The following is an 18,173-nucleotide window of genomic DNA, read 5'->3' as shown; positions in this document are numbered from 1 at the left end:
CATCAGTCAGGAAATTTCACTGCAAAGAATATCTACAACTTTCTAGTTAACCAATATCAAGAAAATTATAATTTGATTTGTTTCCCTTGGAAGAAAATATGGAAAATACAAGTAATCCCAAAAATAAGATTATTTATTTGGAAATTATCGCAACAAGCACTCCCCACTTCATCCAGGCTTGGAGCCTATAATTCAGATGTAGACCCTCATTGTCAGATGTGCAATCCTCAGGAGCAGGAAACTAAACAATATCTTTTCAGATTTTGTCCTTTTGCTAGATCTATATGGATCGGTTTCTCTTTAGAAGCCATCAATACCGGGAGTAACACAAACTCGGTTAATGATTGGATTAAAGGCTGGTTATCGGACCCTGATTTTGCAAATTTTTCGGGAAAAATAACAATAATCATATGGTTCATCCGGAAAAATAGATGTTTGGTGATTTTTGAAAAATCAATCCCGAACCAATAAACTTCATGGTTCAGATTAATAGATACCTGAACTCTAGTCCCACTAAAGTCATCCAAAAGGGATAGCTAGGAATAGCTGGTCTGACATAAACACCTATTGGATGATCTTTATTGATGCATCCTTGGGTTGTGCCTTTTTACTGTACTCAGTGGATCATGAGACTTTTACGCATATATCAGCGGGTTCAGAGTGGGCTACTTCAGCTTTTCACGCGTAAACAAAAGCCCTCTTAAAAGCAGCTACTTGGTTAAAGGATAACATACTATCAAGTGTTTCCATAGTCACTGACTGCAAAGCTTTGACAGACAACATCAAGAAGGTAAGTATAGAAGTCTCCTGGATAGCGAAAAACACTTTGCAAGAAGCCGAACAATTCTGAAAGAATTACCTTAAGCACAGGTGAAGTATATAAATAGAAGACATAACTCTGCTGCGGACTACATTGCAAAAGAAGCAAGGATAAAAAATCTTCAACATATGTCTACACATTTTCAACACAAAATTAAAAAAGATTAGCTTTTACTCCAATGTATTCAATAAAAACTAAAAAATCTAGCTTTCACTCCAATGTATTTCGATAAAAACGAAGTTGTAAACCTATCGTACTATATTTGCTAATTTTTTAATATACTCATCCTTTCCATCTAAAAAATAATAATCTAGCTTGCCTTTTTTTTTTTTTTCTTGTTAAGAAAATAAAACAATCCTGTTTATGGTTGGGAACTTTCAAATCATGTGAACCACAGAAACTACCATGCACAAGATTTTTCAAAATTTGAGGGACATGTAAGTTTTTGAAGAACTGAACAAAAGATGAGTAATCATTACAGTACGATCTGAGATTTGCTAAACCAACGCAGTCCACGATATGCTGCAACCCGAAACCGTAAGCAACCGTTTCACAAAAAAATAAAAAGTAACAGTGCAAGCTAGGAAACGATTTTGAGCCAAGTAAAGCAGGAGAATTTGGGAGAGAGATTCTCATTTCTGACTCTTCTTCTTCCACAAATCTCCAAACATACGAATGCCAGAACCCTTCTTTTTTCCTCCTACAAACACATCATCTAATTCATCGTTGTATGGTGATCCATGAAAACCAGTATACCCACCACTGAAAAGCTGCTTATCCATGGATCCACACCTCTCGCCAATTCTCCCATTCATATCAATTCCTGAAGAAAGTACAGCTGCAGCTGCATCGGCTGCTTTCCTCCATTGCTCCGTCTGCACTTTAAGTTTTTTCATTTCCGATTCTAATTCTGCCTTTTGTCCTTCAGTAGCTTCTAACTGCTGCTTTAGTCTGACAGCATTTGCCTTGGACTCTTCTAATTCTATCCCAGTTTGTTTCAGTTTGGAAGCTGTTTCTTCTTCCTTCGCTTGAGCTGACGCCACAGCCATCGCGGCCTCTATTATTTGCATATTCTGGCTCTCATTATTTACCCGTAAATGTTCACACTCTTCCTCTTTTTCTTGTAATTTGGTCTTCAGCAAATTAATCTCATCTTCCCACAAAGCCAATGCATTCTCTGGTGGTTCACAAGATTTCTCAGCATGTTTAATTTCACCCTCGAATTCGACCACATCAAGCGATTCACCAACAGGCTTAGTCAGTTCCACCTTGGATTCGACCAGCTCTGTGTTTACAGGAACTTCATATACATCAGTTTCTTTTGAGATCTCCTCAGAAGATTTGTCTGGAATTTCCCTAATCTCTTCCTTGGCCTCCTGGATATCTGTAGGAGGCAGTGCAGAAACTGTGTTCCCTTTAATGTCAGGGGGTGGATTGTTAACTGGTTTTTTCTTTTTCTTCTCTAATTCCTCCTGAGCTTCCTTTTTTGCACATTCAGCTGAAGCTAACTGATCCTTCAGTTTCTTGAGTTCATGCTGTGCTTGGCCTAATTGAGATTCCAAGTCAGCAACCCGAGTTCCGAGCTTCTTCTGATTCAAGGGATCAGATTGAGCACTACGAGGAGAACGACGATCACTTAGCTTAGGACTACGATGCAACGGATCAGACTCTGAACTTGAAGATGTCCTCGTATGAAATGGAGGCCGTGGAGATAGCCTTTGAGGCACTTCAGAAACTCTTTCCCTGGTATCATTTATCAAAATCCAATGGTTAAGGCAAGGAATGCCTAATTGTAAGAAATTATACAACAATAACTGATCTTAACGTAATTATATAAGGCGACTTAAGGGGTCTAATCAAACTCCAACACTAGCTGGAATTGAATTGCCATACACTACGAAACATTTTACATGGCACCCAAATAGCAAATACCAATACCAGTACCATTATACCAATCATGAAAGCTAAATTCAGCGATTACATGTGTAATAAGTAATAACCCAGATAGTCATGTCTTCCTGATCTACTTGTAACCAGACAGCAGCAAAATCATTTCTTAAAGATTTTTGATAGATGCCAGGTAACTTTCTGTAGGTGACATAAATGACTGTGTATGGCTAAAGGCTAAAGCAGCTTATTCAAAGCATTATTCCAGGAAATTAGAATATAAGGATTGTTAAAGAACTATATAATGAAGTTGCAACACTTAAGTAACTACAAATAAAAAATTGAACTCCAAAAAATAATTACAGGAAACGGTAAAAGAGAGTATATCTTGCTCACCTTGTTCTAGGCATCTGTGTTCTTCAATACTTTGCCGTGAAAACTAATGCAGAGGAAGAAAACCCTTGTTGAGCAACAACAACAAAACTAATTTCAATAAGGCTTCCTACTATTTTAAATTTATAAAAGCAAATAAATTTTTTGGAAAAAACAGTACACTAAATGGTGGCTCAGATGCTGCCCCCCTTTGTATGAAAAGTCTATATTTTTACTTGCTCCTCAAATAATTCAAAGTTTTTTATCCTCATGTTTTGAGGAAATTGTTCTTTGGAATAATAAAGGGAGTCATTTCTCATCTTTGTCTCTTTAGAGTTTGGAGTAAAGAGAGACTGACACTGTCCCGAGAGACATTAAATAATACCGGTGGAGCATTTATCGACCTACTTTTAACGTGGGTCAGGAAGACCCACGACGTGATTGAGCAAAGGAAACCATCCTTCTCCTCCATCTACCAATCACATGGTGCGTAGGGTATACTACTAAATTCAAACACAAAATTTGATACCCAGTGGCATTTTCGTGATTTTTGCTACCTAGAGTTTGAAAGACATTCTTTTTCACTGCATTGAATTAAAATGTTATCAAAAACATTCTTATGATAGATTTCAAGTGTTTCTCATGGTAAAGATCCAAAAGCTAGTTTCCGCATTGATGATAATGCACAGTTACATGGTAGTACAACCAAATATTGATGAGATATACGCAAAAATTTATAAAATAGCAGAAGTATTATCCTTCCTCCCCAAACTTAATTTAATCAGATCTAATAAGCTTGGACAAGGAACGGTAGAAGAAGATGAGAGAAAATATGTTGATCAATTAAAAACATAAAAAATGAGAAAATGATGAAGAAGAAGATTCAAGTGTTGAAGTTGAATGTTACCTCGGTATCAATGCGGTGTGCTACTCAGCATCAACTTGATATCCAGATCTTTTGAATGAAGTAATGAAGGAAGTGGAGAAGAAGAAGAAGTTGAGAGGGAACCTAACCTTGTCTCGGTCAGAGTAGTATATGTTGACAGGGATTTTCAAACAAATAGTTCCATAATATATAACTCAATGAATTTTGAAATAGATTTGAATTAAAGTTGAATTTTGAAAGTTCGAGAAGGAGGTAAATGACAAGCCAGAGGAAAACACACTTATTTTTGTACTCTAGAAAACCACAACCTGTCTGTCTCGCTTTCTCCTCTCTTTAGTCAATTCGTCGTTTTAAACTCTCAAGATACACCCGTCTGGTAACGTTTACTTTTCGTAGGTGTAGGGAAAAAGACTGTTGTGGTTCTGACGGAATCTGACCCCATACTGCATTCATTTATAAACCTAACTCCCTGAGTTAAATGACAATCTAACGGTTATATCTTGCTAGTCTTATCTTAGTTTTAGTGTTCTACTGTGGATCATGGGGCTATATGTCTATGTGCGTGCACTCCGTCTGTTGTCTTTATGCTGCCGCGTTAGATTTTTATGTTTGTTTATGAGAATCGTTTCATGTCCGGGTGACCATAAAAAAACAACACTATCTTTTTGAACAAAGCTCTGGATGATCTGAGATCAACACGATGCCTTTCAGATAAAGTTGCCTTTGCCTTTGCCTTTGCCTTTGTATTTTCTTTTTTTTTTAAGCATAAGTGGTCTTTGTCTTGATCGTGTACATACGGATTTTGGTTACAAAATACTGCATTTTCCTAAGAGCATCCAAAATAGTGAAAGTGTGTAGAAATTGAGAATTGGTATAACCAAAAACCTTGCTTGCTCATAGGGCTAATATAACCTTGGAGATGTTTAGCGCCATACCGACTATTTCCTCCAGAAAACTGATCTATTTCTTAATGACAAACCCCCATTTTATGAAGCACCACAGTTTTATTGGATGTCCCTGAATGTACACTCCATTTTTGCACCCTAAAAGCCAGAGATCAATATGTGGGATCGAATACGAAAGCCAAAAATCAAAATGGATATATGCGGTGAGCGTGGATCGAACACGCGACCTTCAGATCTTCAGTCTGACGCTCTCCCAACTGAGCTATCCCCGCATGTTGATATCTGACTTTGCTGATCGTATATAGCCGGAGCAGATAACTATGTCTACACCCCTACTAGTTAGCAGGCCAAATCAAAAGTGATAACAAAAGCCCAAGAAATGGGCAAAGTTCAGCCCAACTTTAATCTCATACTGGATTAGAGCCGGCAAACAAGCCGAAATCCGTGGATTAACCCGTGCCCGGCCCGTGAAAACCCGTACCCGGCTCGGCTGGGTTATAAACAAGCCGGATTAGGGTTAGAGAAATGGTGGCTTGTGAGAAAACGGGTTAACCCGTGCCCGACCCGTAAACCCGCGGATAATCCTGTTAACCCGTGTATAATAATAATAATTAATAAACTACATTTAATTTCACCGTTGGATTATCTAGGGTTAATCATATCCCTACGTTTAGGTATAAAAAGCTAAACCTAAAACTGAATGAATAGACATCGTTCTCTTTCTTCTCTTTTTTTTTTCTTCTACTCCTTCTCTTCTTCTGCGTTCTTCGGCTGGTGGAGAATTAGAGATGATAATGGTGAGATTGGGAGAGAGAGTTGAGGTAAAATGTTCAGTTGGTGTTAGTAATAGTAATGCTGTTATTGAAGTTAATTAAGTAAAAAGAAGATGAAGAAGTCGTGAATTGAAAGGGGATCTGTGGTGTTTTCGGATTGAGATTCAAGCCAATTGCTTCAATTCTCTCAACAACAACGATTATATTTGGGGGTTTTGTTTGAAATGGTGTTTTAGTTTGAATTTAAAGGAATAGAGATTTGCTGGCAAAGGTATTGATTTGTTTAAATTGAATAGAGATTTGCTTAATTGAATCAGTTTTACAAATCAGGTTTTTTGTTGAAATTTGATTTGCTTAATTGATTTAGATTTTGTGATATTTACAGATTTGCTTGGAGATTTGGACTTGAATTATGGGTATAGTGGTGATGCGGGAAGATTAACGAGGATGGAACATAAACTGTTGTTTCAAGCTTGATAGGGTCTAAGGTTAACAGGGTATGCAGTGGTGAATGACGGAGTGGTTTGCTGCTGCCATTGAGGTTTGAGTCTCGAGTTTGAATGGAGCTCTAGTCTGTGATGCTAGCTGCTGTAATCGATGAAGTTTGCTGCATTGCTGATGAGTTTTTGCTGGCGATGATGACTCCATTTTGAGCTCGTGGTTGAACTGTGATTATGATGCTCTATAGTTGGATGATGGATTGAAGTTGAAGAAAGTGTTGTTGTGGTCGTGAAGGCTCTGGTGATAGAAATGCTACTCGGTTTTTAATTCCTTTGTTCCTCAATAGCTCTGAGGTTTTAATACCTCGGTTATGTTTGTCTTTTGGTATTTGATTCTGGGTTTGTGTTAGTTTTTTGATATTTTTGTTTAATCACCTGATCTGATTATGAAGATTCCTGAGAAAGAGAGAAGAACAATGGAGAAACTGAAGTTCTATGGATCTTTATCAAAGAACTAGGAGAATTGAGATGTCAGGGTTTGATAATTTTTGTCTTCTGAAGAAGATAATGGCTGGCCATGGACCTCAGGATCACAAATTAACTTAATTAAATTTTAATTAATTAAACCGGGGTAACCCGTGAACCCGCAAGCTTTACCCGCTACGGGCGCGGGTTGAAGAAATGAATATTCGTGAAGAATAACAACCCGCAAGCTTTCGCCCGTGTTAACCCGTACCCGTGTAACCCGTAACAAGCCAGCCCCGGCCCGCCCGTTTGCCAGCTCTGTACTGGATCCGCCATCCCTATTTTGGGGGACTTTTTTGTTCAACAAATTGATAACTATATCCTAAGAACGGTGATAAGGGGCGTCTTAGAGCTACGTAAATTATTAAGTTAACCTCAATCTATAAAAATGACCTTATAAAAATTAAATCTAATTTTTCGGAAAAAGAATAAAAATAAGGAGTTGATTGCCAAGTTCTTATCAAACCAAGTGAAGTAGGAGAGAAGGAATCAAATCCCGATTGTTAGCATTTATTCTCGTCTTTTTTTTACAAAAATCTCACAAGTCATTTCTTTTCTTTTTTCTTATGTTTGGTTGCTAGCATTGTTCGTAATTTTATAGCTGCACAGTCCATTTCAGTTGATAACTAAATCCAAAACTATAGCCAGATTTCATTTTATGAAGGACAACGCTAGCTAAGTTCGGTTGTTCTATTTTTTGTTGCTCGATTCAGCCGAGCCTGATGTTGTTTTTGGAATGAAAAAGAAATTCAAATCTGCCTGATAACTTGTCATCCGAGCTTAGATATATTTTCAAAAAACTAGGTTCGGCTGGCGTGTTATCAGCCGAACCTCTAGGTATTCTTCATGAACGAAGTACATCCAAGGTTCGGCTGACAACTTTTCGGTCGAACTTAGGTGTATATTATAGAAAAACTTCGATTTGTCTTACATGTTATCAGGTGAACATAAGTTTTCATTCCAAAAAAACCTTGGTTCTGCTCTCTTTTAATTAGCAAAACTGTTCATCTGGTTAGTCGATCTCGGTTGTTATAATTTATTTCTTTTGATGAATTCAAGCTACATTAAATCTTCAGATTCCGTTAAGAGATGCATTACGAGTTGAAGAGTCACCTTCCTCAAATTGTTGCTTGAATCACAATAATCTAAAACACCAACGAAAAATTTCACTTCTTATTTTGACTCTTCACTGAAATCCGAACAATAACATCCGCACTTTTCGAATGACGCATGCTCAAAGATGCGTCATTAAAGATGAAGCTTCATCTCAATCTTGTGTTGCGCGCAACTTGAGAATTGGCTGAGAATTGATATTACATCACTATGGTGCTATTTTCAAAATTAATTGTCGCGAAAGAAAGCGGGCTTGGTAAATGACCCATCCTATACCTTTTTTCGATTTTTAAAAGTGTCAATAAGACATATATTGGGAAGAGGTGTCGGGTTAAAGGTGCATTAAGGGAAAATGCGCTAATAAGCTATAAAACTTGGCCAGTACACACCATATCTGATGCGAAAGCATCAATTTTGTTGTGTATCCTTGTCAATGAAGAAGCATATGATGTGTAAGCATCATTGTTGTTGTGTTGTTAAATAAAGAACGTACCACTATAATGCATTCAAATGGAAAGGTATGTTATGCTATCACTTGCGAAAGACCCTTTGACATATACAGACTATACTTTTCTTGATTTTTGACTTGCAGCACGAGTTAATTTTAGTTTCTAGTCCCAGCATGGATGAACTACATTATGTGCTTGATCCCTTCGAGCTACGGAGTAGGGAACATAGGCAGCAACAACGGGTTGCAGTATTTTTGGTCCTACACTTTATCGCTCTTATCGTTTAATTAAGAGATGATTGCAACATTTTGGTAACTCATATCATCTGGTTCGGAAATTCAAGACAAGAGACGATTGTTGCCATACTTGATGAGGTAGTTGCAGTTAATTCCTTTGATGCTCATACTTAATATCAAGCTATATGAAGTAGGTATGCACAAATTTTGAATTGGGCATGGCCAAGATATGAAAGTTAGGGGAGCTTGCATAATCACAAGGACCACGCAAAGAAAGAATGACACGAGCCTGACTGATACACCCTTGGCATGAGCAAGATCAATGCACGCTTTCAGCTACATGCCGAAGCGAAGTAAGGAAGATGGAATAGGCTCCCAATGGCTATGTGCAATTCCAAGTCATGTCTTATGCCTGGATAAGACTCGGAATCCAGTGATGCATGCAAAATGCGTTAGCATTAGTCTTTATGGCCTTTCACCCTTAACATAACAAGGGTAAGTTGGAAGGGTGTGGAAGCTATGTTTGAGGCATTATGCTTGTGAAGCATGTTTACAATGGCAAATCAACGTATAATTTTCTGGTGAGAAGTAAAGATTTAAAGCCCGTTTACTGCGAAACAAGTGGCGCATCGGGGAGTTTCAGCCTGCGTAGCATGGCAATAGAGGCGAAATTTTTCGGTTCGTCGCACTAACTATCTTTCATTTTTTTTTCTATTTAAGAACTAACACTAAAACTAAGTTTAATCAATATATACTAATTAATAGCATTAAAACTAATCAATAAATACTTTATTATTGAGTTACGACTCTCTATCTAACAGATACAAGTTGTACGATGCAATCAATCGAAAGGTCATCATAAGCATAGACATGGAGTTCGATGAAGAAGGCATCTGGGACTTTGATGTTCAAGAAAAAGAGGATAATTTTCCCTCAATCATGGAAGAAGAAGAAGAAAAAAAAAAGAGCCAGTAGAACTAGTTGCTTAAGAAATTTCACCACCTATATTGCCTCCAAGATTAGAGAGTATTGAAATATCATCATCATATGGAAGCTCAGGCGATAGACCTTTGCGAACGAGAGGTCTAAATGATATCTGCGGAGATCAGGTGTCACTATTTTGTCACTCTGCAACGGAAATGTGACAAAGAAAAATGTTGCAAGGCCTAAAGTTAAAAAGGTCTAGGGAGGAAAGAAAAATTCCAAAAGATAAAAAACAATACGCAAGATAAGATGGGTAGTAAAAGGATACAACGGAAGACCAAACCACAAACACGATTATGCACAAAAATTACATCAAGTTCAAGGAACTATATGGGGTATAAGCGAATCTAGTTTAATGGAGAATATTGAGAAAGTAAACTTGATTATGCCCAATAAATCAAGTTCGTAAAATTACAGAATATTAGAGACTTGTCTAAATATAAGCTGGTACTCTGGTATATACATATATAAGAAAAATCAATATCTAGATGAAAATGAGGGGTACCAACTACCAAGTACACCACCAACTTTTTCGTTCGGCAACCTATATAGACGAAACCTAATACAATTGCAAGTAAACCAATTTAATGATCCTTGACAATATATGTATATAAAGTTTATATCTCTATTTCTTCACAATTAGAATGTCTAGACAAAAGAGTCCGTGAACCTGTTTGTTTAGAAGAATACTTGGATGATAATCAAAAATCAATCTAATCGTACCCAAATAAAGAATTCTACCAAGTGTGAAACTTTTTATCTACTTTCAAGATACGTACTCTATAAGAACGAGTCTTGTAATCGAGCATATTTAATATGGACTTATCTACTAGAATTGGTTACGTACTACATGTGTTATTCCTATTATAAAGATAAAATAATGTAATACGGAAAAAGAAAACACAAAAGACACCAGAAGTTTTGTTAAGAGGAAAATTGCACCTGCAGAAAAACCACGGGACCTCGTCTAGATTTGAACATTGAACTTTATTAAGCCGCTACAGGCCCTAGCATACTATAAGACTTTGGACTTGAATGTAGTTGAGACCGAATTTATCCTCCAAGAAATTCAGCTACAGTCGTGCTCCTTATGTCTCTTAAACCTCGCAACCTTTACGCGATTGATTCCCTTATCTGACGTCATTTACAGCCCAAGAGTTGCTTAAGCCTAAGTGAATAATTTTAATACCAATCTGCCTCTAACTAATAAGCCTATTTGATTTCCCTTTAGATGAATATATCAAGTCTTGAAAATTTATTTGCAATAGACAAAGCTAGGAAACCTCACAAATCCGAAATACTAACACTCATTTAGCTGAGAATCCTGGAACATTAACCACCTCTCAAGAACAATCTTAAACCAACCAATTAAGATGAGTTTTAGATATGTATCTTTAGGAATCACAAAGTCTGAGACGAAGATAACTTTGCGATTTCTATCTATCTCGTCCCTGAAAGAGATTACTAAAACCTTGATAACATAATGAAACAGGATCATAATACACAAATTAACTATCAACGTAAAGATAGTCGGACCTGGATTCACAGATCCTTAAGTGAAGTCTTTAAGTCATAAACCTAATTATATTATTTAAAGAAAACCTAGGTTCATAGAGGACGACTCTAACAGACAACTAGGACACAGAAGCTAGCAAACCTCTGATATCTATGGTATGCGTACTAGTTACATGTACCTACCCTGAGTCCATATTTCAGTAAGTTCTTGAAACTTTCTTTTCGTATTTTGAAACATTCCCAAATATCATTACTTGCGCAATTTCAATACGATTTGTATGACATAAACATAATTCTCGAACAATAAATTACTTCGAACTAAGATTGTTAAGGATCTATGAACATTGATTGCTTGAATCATATTTCGAGATGTTTAACAAGACAAGCTTGACTCAAAATTTCTTATTTGGAATATTAAATCTACTAGAATCCATACGACATAGTCTCATATAGATAAAATGGAGATTCATGTGAGTAAATAAAATGGTTCAGTCTTCACATACCTTTTGTTGATGAAACTCTTCAAATGTCTTCGTTGATCTTTAATCTTCAATCTTCGAGGGTTATTGTGTGATGTCTGATACTCAACTACCAACTTTTAAACCTAGTCCGAGACTTGACTTTAGTAGACTAGAAATCAAGATATAATTTTGTGCATCTAACATTGACAACAAGTTTGAGATAGCAAAACTTATGAGTTCGACCGAGCAGTGTTGTAACACTACAGTTTAATCGTCAAACTCGATAAGTTAAGAAAATTTAGGATATTAAGAAGTTTTTGGTAACAGTTGACCAAGTAGTCGGCAGCTAAGAGTTTTGTAGAGAAAACTCTAGTGGAGTCAGCTCAGTAGACATAAATGTGTTCAGTTGTGAATTGTAATTGAGTGACAAGAAAATTGGATGGTAAGGTAACGAGAAAAAAATTACTCCAATGAGAAAAGTGAGTGGAGTACAGGGTCTTGTATAATTTGCAAAATTTTATGAGTAATAAATTTTGTTTCTTTAAAGCTGAGCCTATTTTTAAATCTCACTTAAATTCATGTAACTATTTAACCTCAATCCCGCTTCCAGGGTGTATAATAATTAGAGTTTTGATGAGTAGGAAGATAAAATAAAATCAAAGGGTGCAAAGATGGATCCTATTAGTAACTTTGAGGCATATAAAGGAACACCCTTACACAAAGAAATCCTTCCAAACCCAAATGGTGCAGCCCCATATCAGGGTTCTCAAATGAGTGTTCACATGAAAGTGGCCCAAACCAGATCCAATATAAACCCATTATAATAACCATTTCATGTTCCTTCAATTTTGACCGAGTTTTTCAAGACGTAACTTGATTATGTCGACAATCGATAACAAGCTAAGGCAACACCAAAAGACAAAACAAAGTAGCCGTGCCGCCGTCTAGATGGAGTAGAGAAGATGAGAATACCTAGTTCACAAATATGCACCGTTTTATCCATATTTGTGTACACATTGAGAATAGTAGATTTCATTTTTAGGAAACTTTGTTAAGACATCAACTAACTAACGTCACCACTTACAAACAAGTAAAGAAAAGAATTATTTATCATTACATCACATAATACAGTGTCTCATCATATTCTTTCCACAATATAAGACCTCTCCCTCTCTCTCTCTTTACTCCCTCCCTCTCTCCCTTTCTCTTTCTCTAATTTTCTGCTCTCAGTTCTTCATGGGTATCTTCATTTGCAGAACAAACGTAGTTCACATTATTATCTTTCTACTTTCTCTCCTATCCTCAGGTCTTTTTCTCTCTACTTTCTACTAAAACTTAGTTGTTCTTTTCTGTTGTTGTTGTAGGATTGTATATGTTTTGCTTAATGCTTCTGTATGAATCGAGTTTAACAAGTTTTTCATGGTTTTTAATGGTTCTTAACAGATATTGGCTTTACAAGAAGAGGTAATGCAACACTAGGGATAAATTATGGTCAAATCGGCGACAATTTACCACAACCAAGTCAAGTTCTTGGTCTTCTGAGTTCCCTTAAGATTACAAAAGTACGGATATACGACACAAATCCTCAAATCTTAACGTCATTTGCAAACACCGGTATTGATTTGATAGTGACGATAGAAAACGAAATTCTTCATGTTTTGGTTGATCCACAAGAAGCACTTCAATGGGTAACCACACATATTAAACCATATTTTCCGGCAACAAGGATCTCTGGAATTGCAGTTGGTAATGAAATTTTCTCGATGGACGATAAAACGTTAATATCAAATGTAGTTCCAGCTATGGTCAGCATTCATCAAGCACTGGTACAGTTAGGACTAGATACTTATATGCATGTTTCGACGGCGAATTCTGCAGCTGTTTTAAGCAATTCTTACCCGCCTTCAGCTGGAAGTTTCGAAGACGAGTTGAGTGGAGTTATGAAACAATTGTTACAATTCTTGTACACAACTAGAGCTCCATTTTGGATCAATGCTTACCCGTATTTTGCTTACAAAGATGCTCCTACTAAAATTCCTTTGGATTACGTACTTTTTAACCCTAACCCGGGAATGGTCGATCCTTATACAAAGTTACACTACGACAACATGCTTTACGCACAAGTTGATGCTGTTATTTTTGCTATTGCAAGAATGGGTTTTGGTGGCTTGGAAGTAAAAGTTTCTGAAACAGGATGGCCATCAAAAGGTGATCAAGATGAAGTTGGCGCAACCACAGAAAATGCACAGATTTACAATAGAAACTTGTTGAGAAGGCAAATGGCAAATGAAGGAACTCCTTTGAGGCCTAGTCAGAAACTTGACGTTTATTTATTTGCTTTGTTTAATGAAGATATGAAACCCGGTCCGACATCAGAAAGGAACTATGGTCTCTATGAACCTGATGGAACCATGACTTACAATGTCGGTATCACGACGTTGGCATCAACAACGACACCAACATCCACTTCCACAACACCAGCGTCGTCGTCATCAACATCATCGCCAACAGCAACAACATCATCAACCGCAATAACACCAGCAACAACATCTGCATCCATTTCTTTAACTTCTTCTGCAACTCATCAGGTAATAATCAATTCCAGCAACGTTCACTTTTATTTTTCTGATTTGTATAATTTAACACCTTCTCTTTAGGCGCTCCTGTATACGTACGGATATGATCATCAAACATTTTTCCTTTTGTAATATGCGCTGAAAAGTATCCCACATGTATGATGGTGTAGGACTGACAGTTGACTCCCTTGACCGTTTTATTTTGTTCTTAATCATTTGATCGACAATGAATGTGGTCGTACAATTGATACAGGATCAAACACTAACTTAAGGTTACTTAACCCAATGGGATGGCCAAACTTTGATGGTTCACTTGCATTAATTACATATATTTCTTAACTATTTTTTGAGATTCTTTTCTTTGTTTTTTCCCTGTGAAACAGGCATCAAGAAAAGGATACCAAAGTACGGGGTCTTGGATATTCCTACTATTGATATTCCAAGTTTTACATAGAAGATTAGTCTAGAAAAGTTAATTAGATGCATTTGGGTCTGCTGGATTTGTATGGTTCTTCACCGTACTCCCGACCAAAGTGCATATATACAAATTCATCTGATGACATCGTTAAACTGGTGCGGCTGTAGCAGGGAGGGGCTCCTATATACAAAACTGAACCAAAATGAAGAGGTAGTTGGCCAACTACTTGCGCAAGAAAATATACAAGATGCTTATCTTTTCCATCATTCAAAGAGTATTGATTAGCTCATATTAGTGAAGATATATATGTACGTCCACAAACAACAATATATAGATGAGCTTATCGTCGACGTCCATATATATGTGAGATATGAGAAAGCGAGAAACCACGTATAGCAAAGGGAAAGCATTTTTGTTATTTTACTTTGTAGCATTAAATCATCATGTAATTATCCCATTTCATTATTATTTTATGTTGTTATCATCACGAGATTAATATATATTTTATGCTGATTTAATTCTTCTATCAATATCAATATACAAAGTAATATCATTCATATTATTCTGTTAATCTTGTCTGAATAATGAAGTTTACTTTTCAGCCGAAAGTATTCGGTGCGTTGCGTTGACGGTGTATCTTTGTCGCGTGATTCTCCTTTCTAATATGCCCACCTATATAAAAACTCGCGATCACGATTCAATCAGTCGAAAGGTTTTGATTACAACACGAAATTCAATCATGATCACATGTGATACAGATACCATACTTATACAAATCAACTTCTATTGGTTCATTAGAAAGTATACTCTGCTTTAGACGTGGAATTGCATAAGCTCGTAATAGAATACATGAATCAAAGTTTTGGGGTTCCTTTTTTGTTTCTCCCCTTGGCTTTTAAGGCTCTTAGGTTTGAGAAAATGCAACGAAAATGTTTGAAGTGTAGATCCACTTTGCAGGGTTTTCTTTATATTATCTATATATCCATGAATGGACAAGAGTGGTCGCTGCTTTATGTCCTGACCCAAACTCTTAGCATCACCCTTTTTTCTTGTTTTTGGTCTTATTTCCGGAAGGGTCTGTAGCTTTTTGATTTTCCATGCCGACATTAACAACTAAAACATGCATGTTTATGCATGATGCGCACATGAACACCACACAAATGCAAAAAGGGGGTTGTCTCTCTTTTCTCTTCTGTATTTATTTGCTTAATCTCTTCTTCTTCTTTTTTTTTTTTTGACAACTAGAATATATGAAATGGTACAACCAGATTCATGTTGGATCCCATTTCTCTTTTTGGCACATGAGCCTACAATCAAACATCAAATGACATTTCATCATCCATGTGCTCATATACAAAATCTATCATGGACCCATCACGTTACTATGATTTTGTATCTTAATTTTATTCGTTTTACGTAAGATCAAGAGTTCCATGATTTATATGGGATGATACCAGCTTTATTAGGGGATGATGCCAATCCATCGATCCAATGATCAGGATTGTCAAAAACTTTTTGTCCTACATGGACTCATATCAGCCCTTAATAGAGCTGGTATCGACCCATATGAATCATGAAGAGTTCAAGACTTTCTTGCAGCCTAATTTCTGCCTATCGACTAACTACTAGCTCATTTGTTGTCGATCAGTTGGAGCTTTTAAACTTCCTTCTTGATTCTTGCTTTGATGCTTTATATTGCTTTTGACAATATATAGCAAGTGAGCTTACTAAGCGTGTAAAGCTATGCTTTTAGCTAGATAAGGTGATGTGAACATCATACTAGATATAGCAGCAGCCTTATCGAAGTGACTAGATAACGTGAGTACGTGACAACAGCACTCAACAAAAGATTGCTCTTGGTGTACCATATACAGGTCATGCTAGGTACCTGATGTTGAGTGCGACTACGTACACATATATATGATATATGACAATAGTGCATCACAAATTGATAAGTTTCCTCAGTGGGAATTAGATATCACTATTAAACTTCAAGTTTGAATTTCTCACTTTGGAAGAAAAATTTGGATGGAATGTCCACTGATAGTTTGATAAAGTTTGTTATCCTCAATCGGAGGTTGAAGTCTTCGTGGTCAGTATCTTCTTATGGGTGGGTTGATTGCCAATTACGGATTAAAACCAACTCTTTTGCTCTTTTCAGCTTTTGGAATTGAGCGATGGAAATTATGTTTGTTATGTGGCTATCCACTAAAGACTAATAAAGCTAGTTATCTCAACTTCTTTTCTTTTCTTTTCTTTTCTTGTTTTTTTGTTTTTTTTAGCTAGTGCAAATTAATTTTTGTCCAACGTTGCTCAACTGGGAGAGTTCTTGTTTCTGTAATCTTTGCTATATATATATATATATATATATATATATATATATATTTTATTCTTTTTCGGGTTTGAGCTTGCTCATTCATCTTTGCATCTGTCCCTTGTAAGTTGTATATTCTACTTCTAATATATTTTCAGTTTTCTCGAAATAACGCTTTGGGGACATCTGATGAAATTGGGACGATACAAAGAAAATTAGCATGGTCCTGTGCAAGAATAACATGCAAAAATCGAGAAATAATGTTAAATATGGTGGGGCATATGGAAAGAGCAAAGTGTAAGAGTCTTAAATAATAAAAAGAAAAGTTTGGCGAGCCTCATTAGAGATATCAAATTACAAGCTTCCTTTTTGGGCCGAATCGAATACAAGGATGTTAGGGTTCACTGTAAATATGGTGATCTTTTTATGGGATTCATTATACCTGCCTCAGTAATTTTTTTGTGTGTTTTTTTGGGTAGTCGAATCCCTTTCGGTTCCCCTTTTTGTTCGGTTGTAATCATTGAGTTCAGATACCCCTCTTAAATGCTTCTTTTTGATGAATTTTCTATTTGACCGATCAAAAAAAAAATCCTACTTATAACAAGGTTATCCTGAATGTTCTACGACATGGGGAGCTAATAATAACATTATTTTTGTGGCACATTATGCACGTTTATGTTTATTTTGGCTTTAAAGATTTTGCAGAAATATCATTTGATTACTAGGATAATGTTTTGCACCATTTCTTAATATTTGGGCCGACCGATCGAAGGGCCAAAGGGAGGGAGTCCCTTTTATGACCATTTTTTTGTAAACTAAAGCCTATCGCAATTGTACAATTTGATAAAAAGATTGTAAGTTGTTACTATTAAAAAACCAAAAAGGCCCCTCCCTTTTAGTCAAATTATTATAACTCCTTAGTGGATCATATATTTCCAGGGGTATAATTGGTAAGAAAACTAGAATATAACATATCTAAAGATCTGTGTATTGGAATTTTACAAAATTTATCTTGTTTGATAGATTTTAAAGAGATCTGCACAATGAGTACAAACAACAATATCAAATTTAGAGTTTTTACGAAAAATTTAGAGGTGTTTATCCTTTTAGACACAATTTTCGAAAATTGAATGCAAAACTATTATGTAAACCACATGCATAACACATTATGCCTCAAAAATAACATTCCAACAAAAAAAGATGTATAACGCGTTATGCAATCAACAGTGTTATGTTTTACTACAATCGGCCATCCCTACCGTGGCCGCAGTGTTCTAGTAATATAAGAAGTTTATTTCGCCCACTTGATTACGTTTGAGTATGAGCGGAGAATAAGCCGGTCCTTGTTTAAATTGCCAATTGGCAATTTTGAAACAATTTTAGAAGGATCGATGGAAGTAAACATCGTATAAACCGATAAACAAGGGGAAAATATTGTTTGGTCCATTTACGTACGGGCCCACATCAGTTTTAGAAATCACCTTTTCCATTTGGTCCAT

At 36.3% G+C, this 18,173-nt stretch overlaps 2 protein-coding genes, 1 non-coding gene and 1 pseudogene across 4 annotated transcripts; 2 read left to right on the top strand and 2 right to left on the bottom strand.

Annotated features, from left to right (window-relative positions):
• Positions 1-1,140: 1,140 nt before the first annotated feature.
• Positions 1,141-4,279, bottom strand: LOC113289712 (interactor of constitutive active ROPs 4-like). Of its 2 annotated transcripts, none has more exons than XM_026539054.1 (3): positions 3,987-4,279; positions 3,104-3,167; positions 1,141-2,563 (listed from the first exon to the last, which is right to left on the bottom strand). In XM_026539054.1, exons 2-3 carry the CDS (start codon positions 3,115-3,117, stop codon positions 1,453-1,455), a joined length of 1,125 nt encoding a protein of 374 aa, XP_026394839.1. In that variant the 5' UTR covers positions 3,118-3,167; positions 3,987-4,279; the 3' UTR covers positions 1,141-1,452. The 2 variants fall into 2 exon arrangements, with proteins under 2 accessions (XP_026394839.1, XP_026394840.1); XM_026539055.1 differs by having other exon boundaries at positions 3,104-3,146.
• Positions 4,280-5,069: 790 nt separating this feature from the next.
• Positions 5,070-5,142, bottom strand: TRNAF-GAA. Its single transcript has one exon. It is a non-coding gene; the product is annotated as a tRNA-Phe (tRNA).
• A 7,353-nt stretch (positions 5,143-12,495) lies between these two features.
• Positions 12,496-14,884, top strand: LOC113289710 (glucan endo-1,3-beta-glucosidase 14-like). Its single transcript, XM_026539053.1, has 3 exons — positions 12,496-12,672; positions 12,810-13,954; positions 14,326-14,884. Exons 1-3 carry the CDS (start codon positions 12,603-12,605, stop codon positions 14,407-14,409), a joined length of 1,299 nt encoding a protein of 432 aa, XP_026394838.1. The 5' UTR covers positions 12,496-12,602; the 3' UTR covers positions 14,410-14,884.
• A 1,947-nt stretch (positions 14,885-16,831) lies between these two features.
• LOC113291992 lies at positions 16,832-16,946 on the top strand (annotated as a pseudogene).
• The last annotated feature ends 1,227 nt before the right edge of the window (positions 16,947-18,173 follow it).

This window comes from Papaver somniferum, chromosome 6 (assembly GCF_003573695.1).
Source record: "Papaver somniferum cultivar HN1 chromosome 6, ASM357369v1, whole genome shotgun sequence".
Classification (NCBI taxonomy): domain Eukaryota; kingdom Viridiplantae; phylum Streptophyta; class Magnoliopsida; order Ranunculales; family Papaveraceae; genus Papaver; species Papaver somniferum.
This window is presented reverse-complemented; position numbering and strand designations above follow the sequence as displayed.

Bases quoted from the DNA above. Each gene is read 5' to 3' on its own strand.
- LOC113289710 (XM_026539053.1), top strand. From the start codon at position 12,603: ATGGGTATCTTCATTTGCAGAACAAACGTAGTTCACATTATTATCTTT. The intron at 12,673-12,809 runs GTCTTTTTCTCT...GGTTCTTAACAG, and splicing joins ACTTTCTCTCCTATCCTCAG to ATATTGGCTTTACAAGAAGA. The intron at 13,955-14,325 runs GTAATAATCAAT...CCTGTGAAACAG, and splicing joins CTTCTTCTGCAACTCATCAG to GCATCAAGAAAAGGATACCA.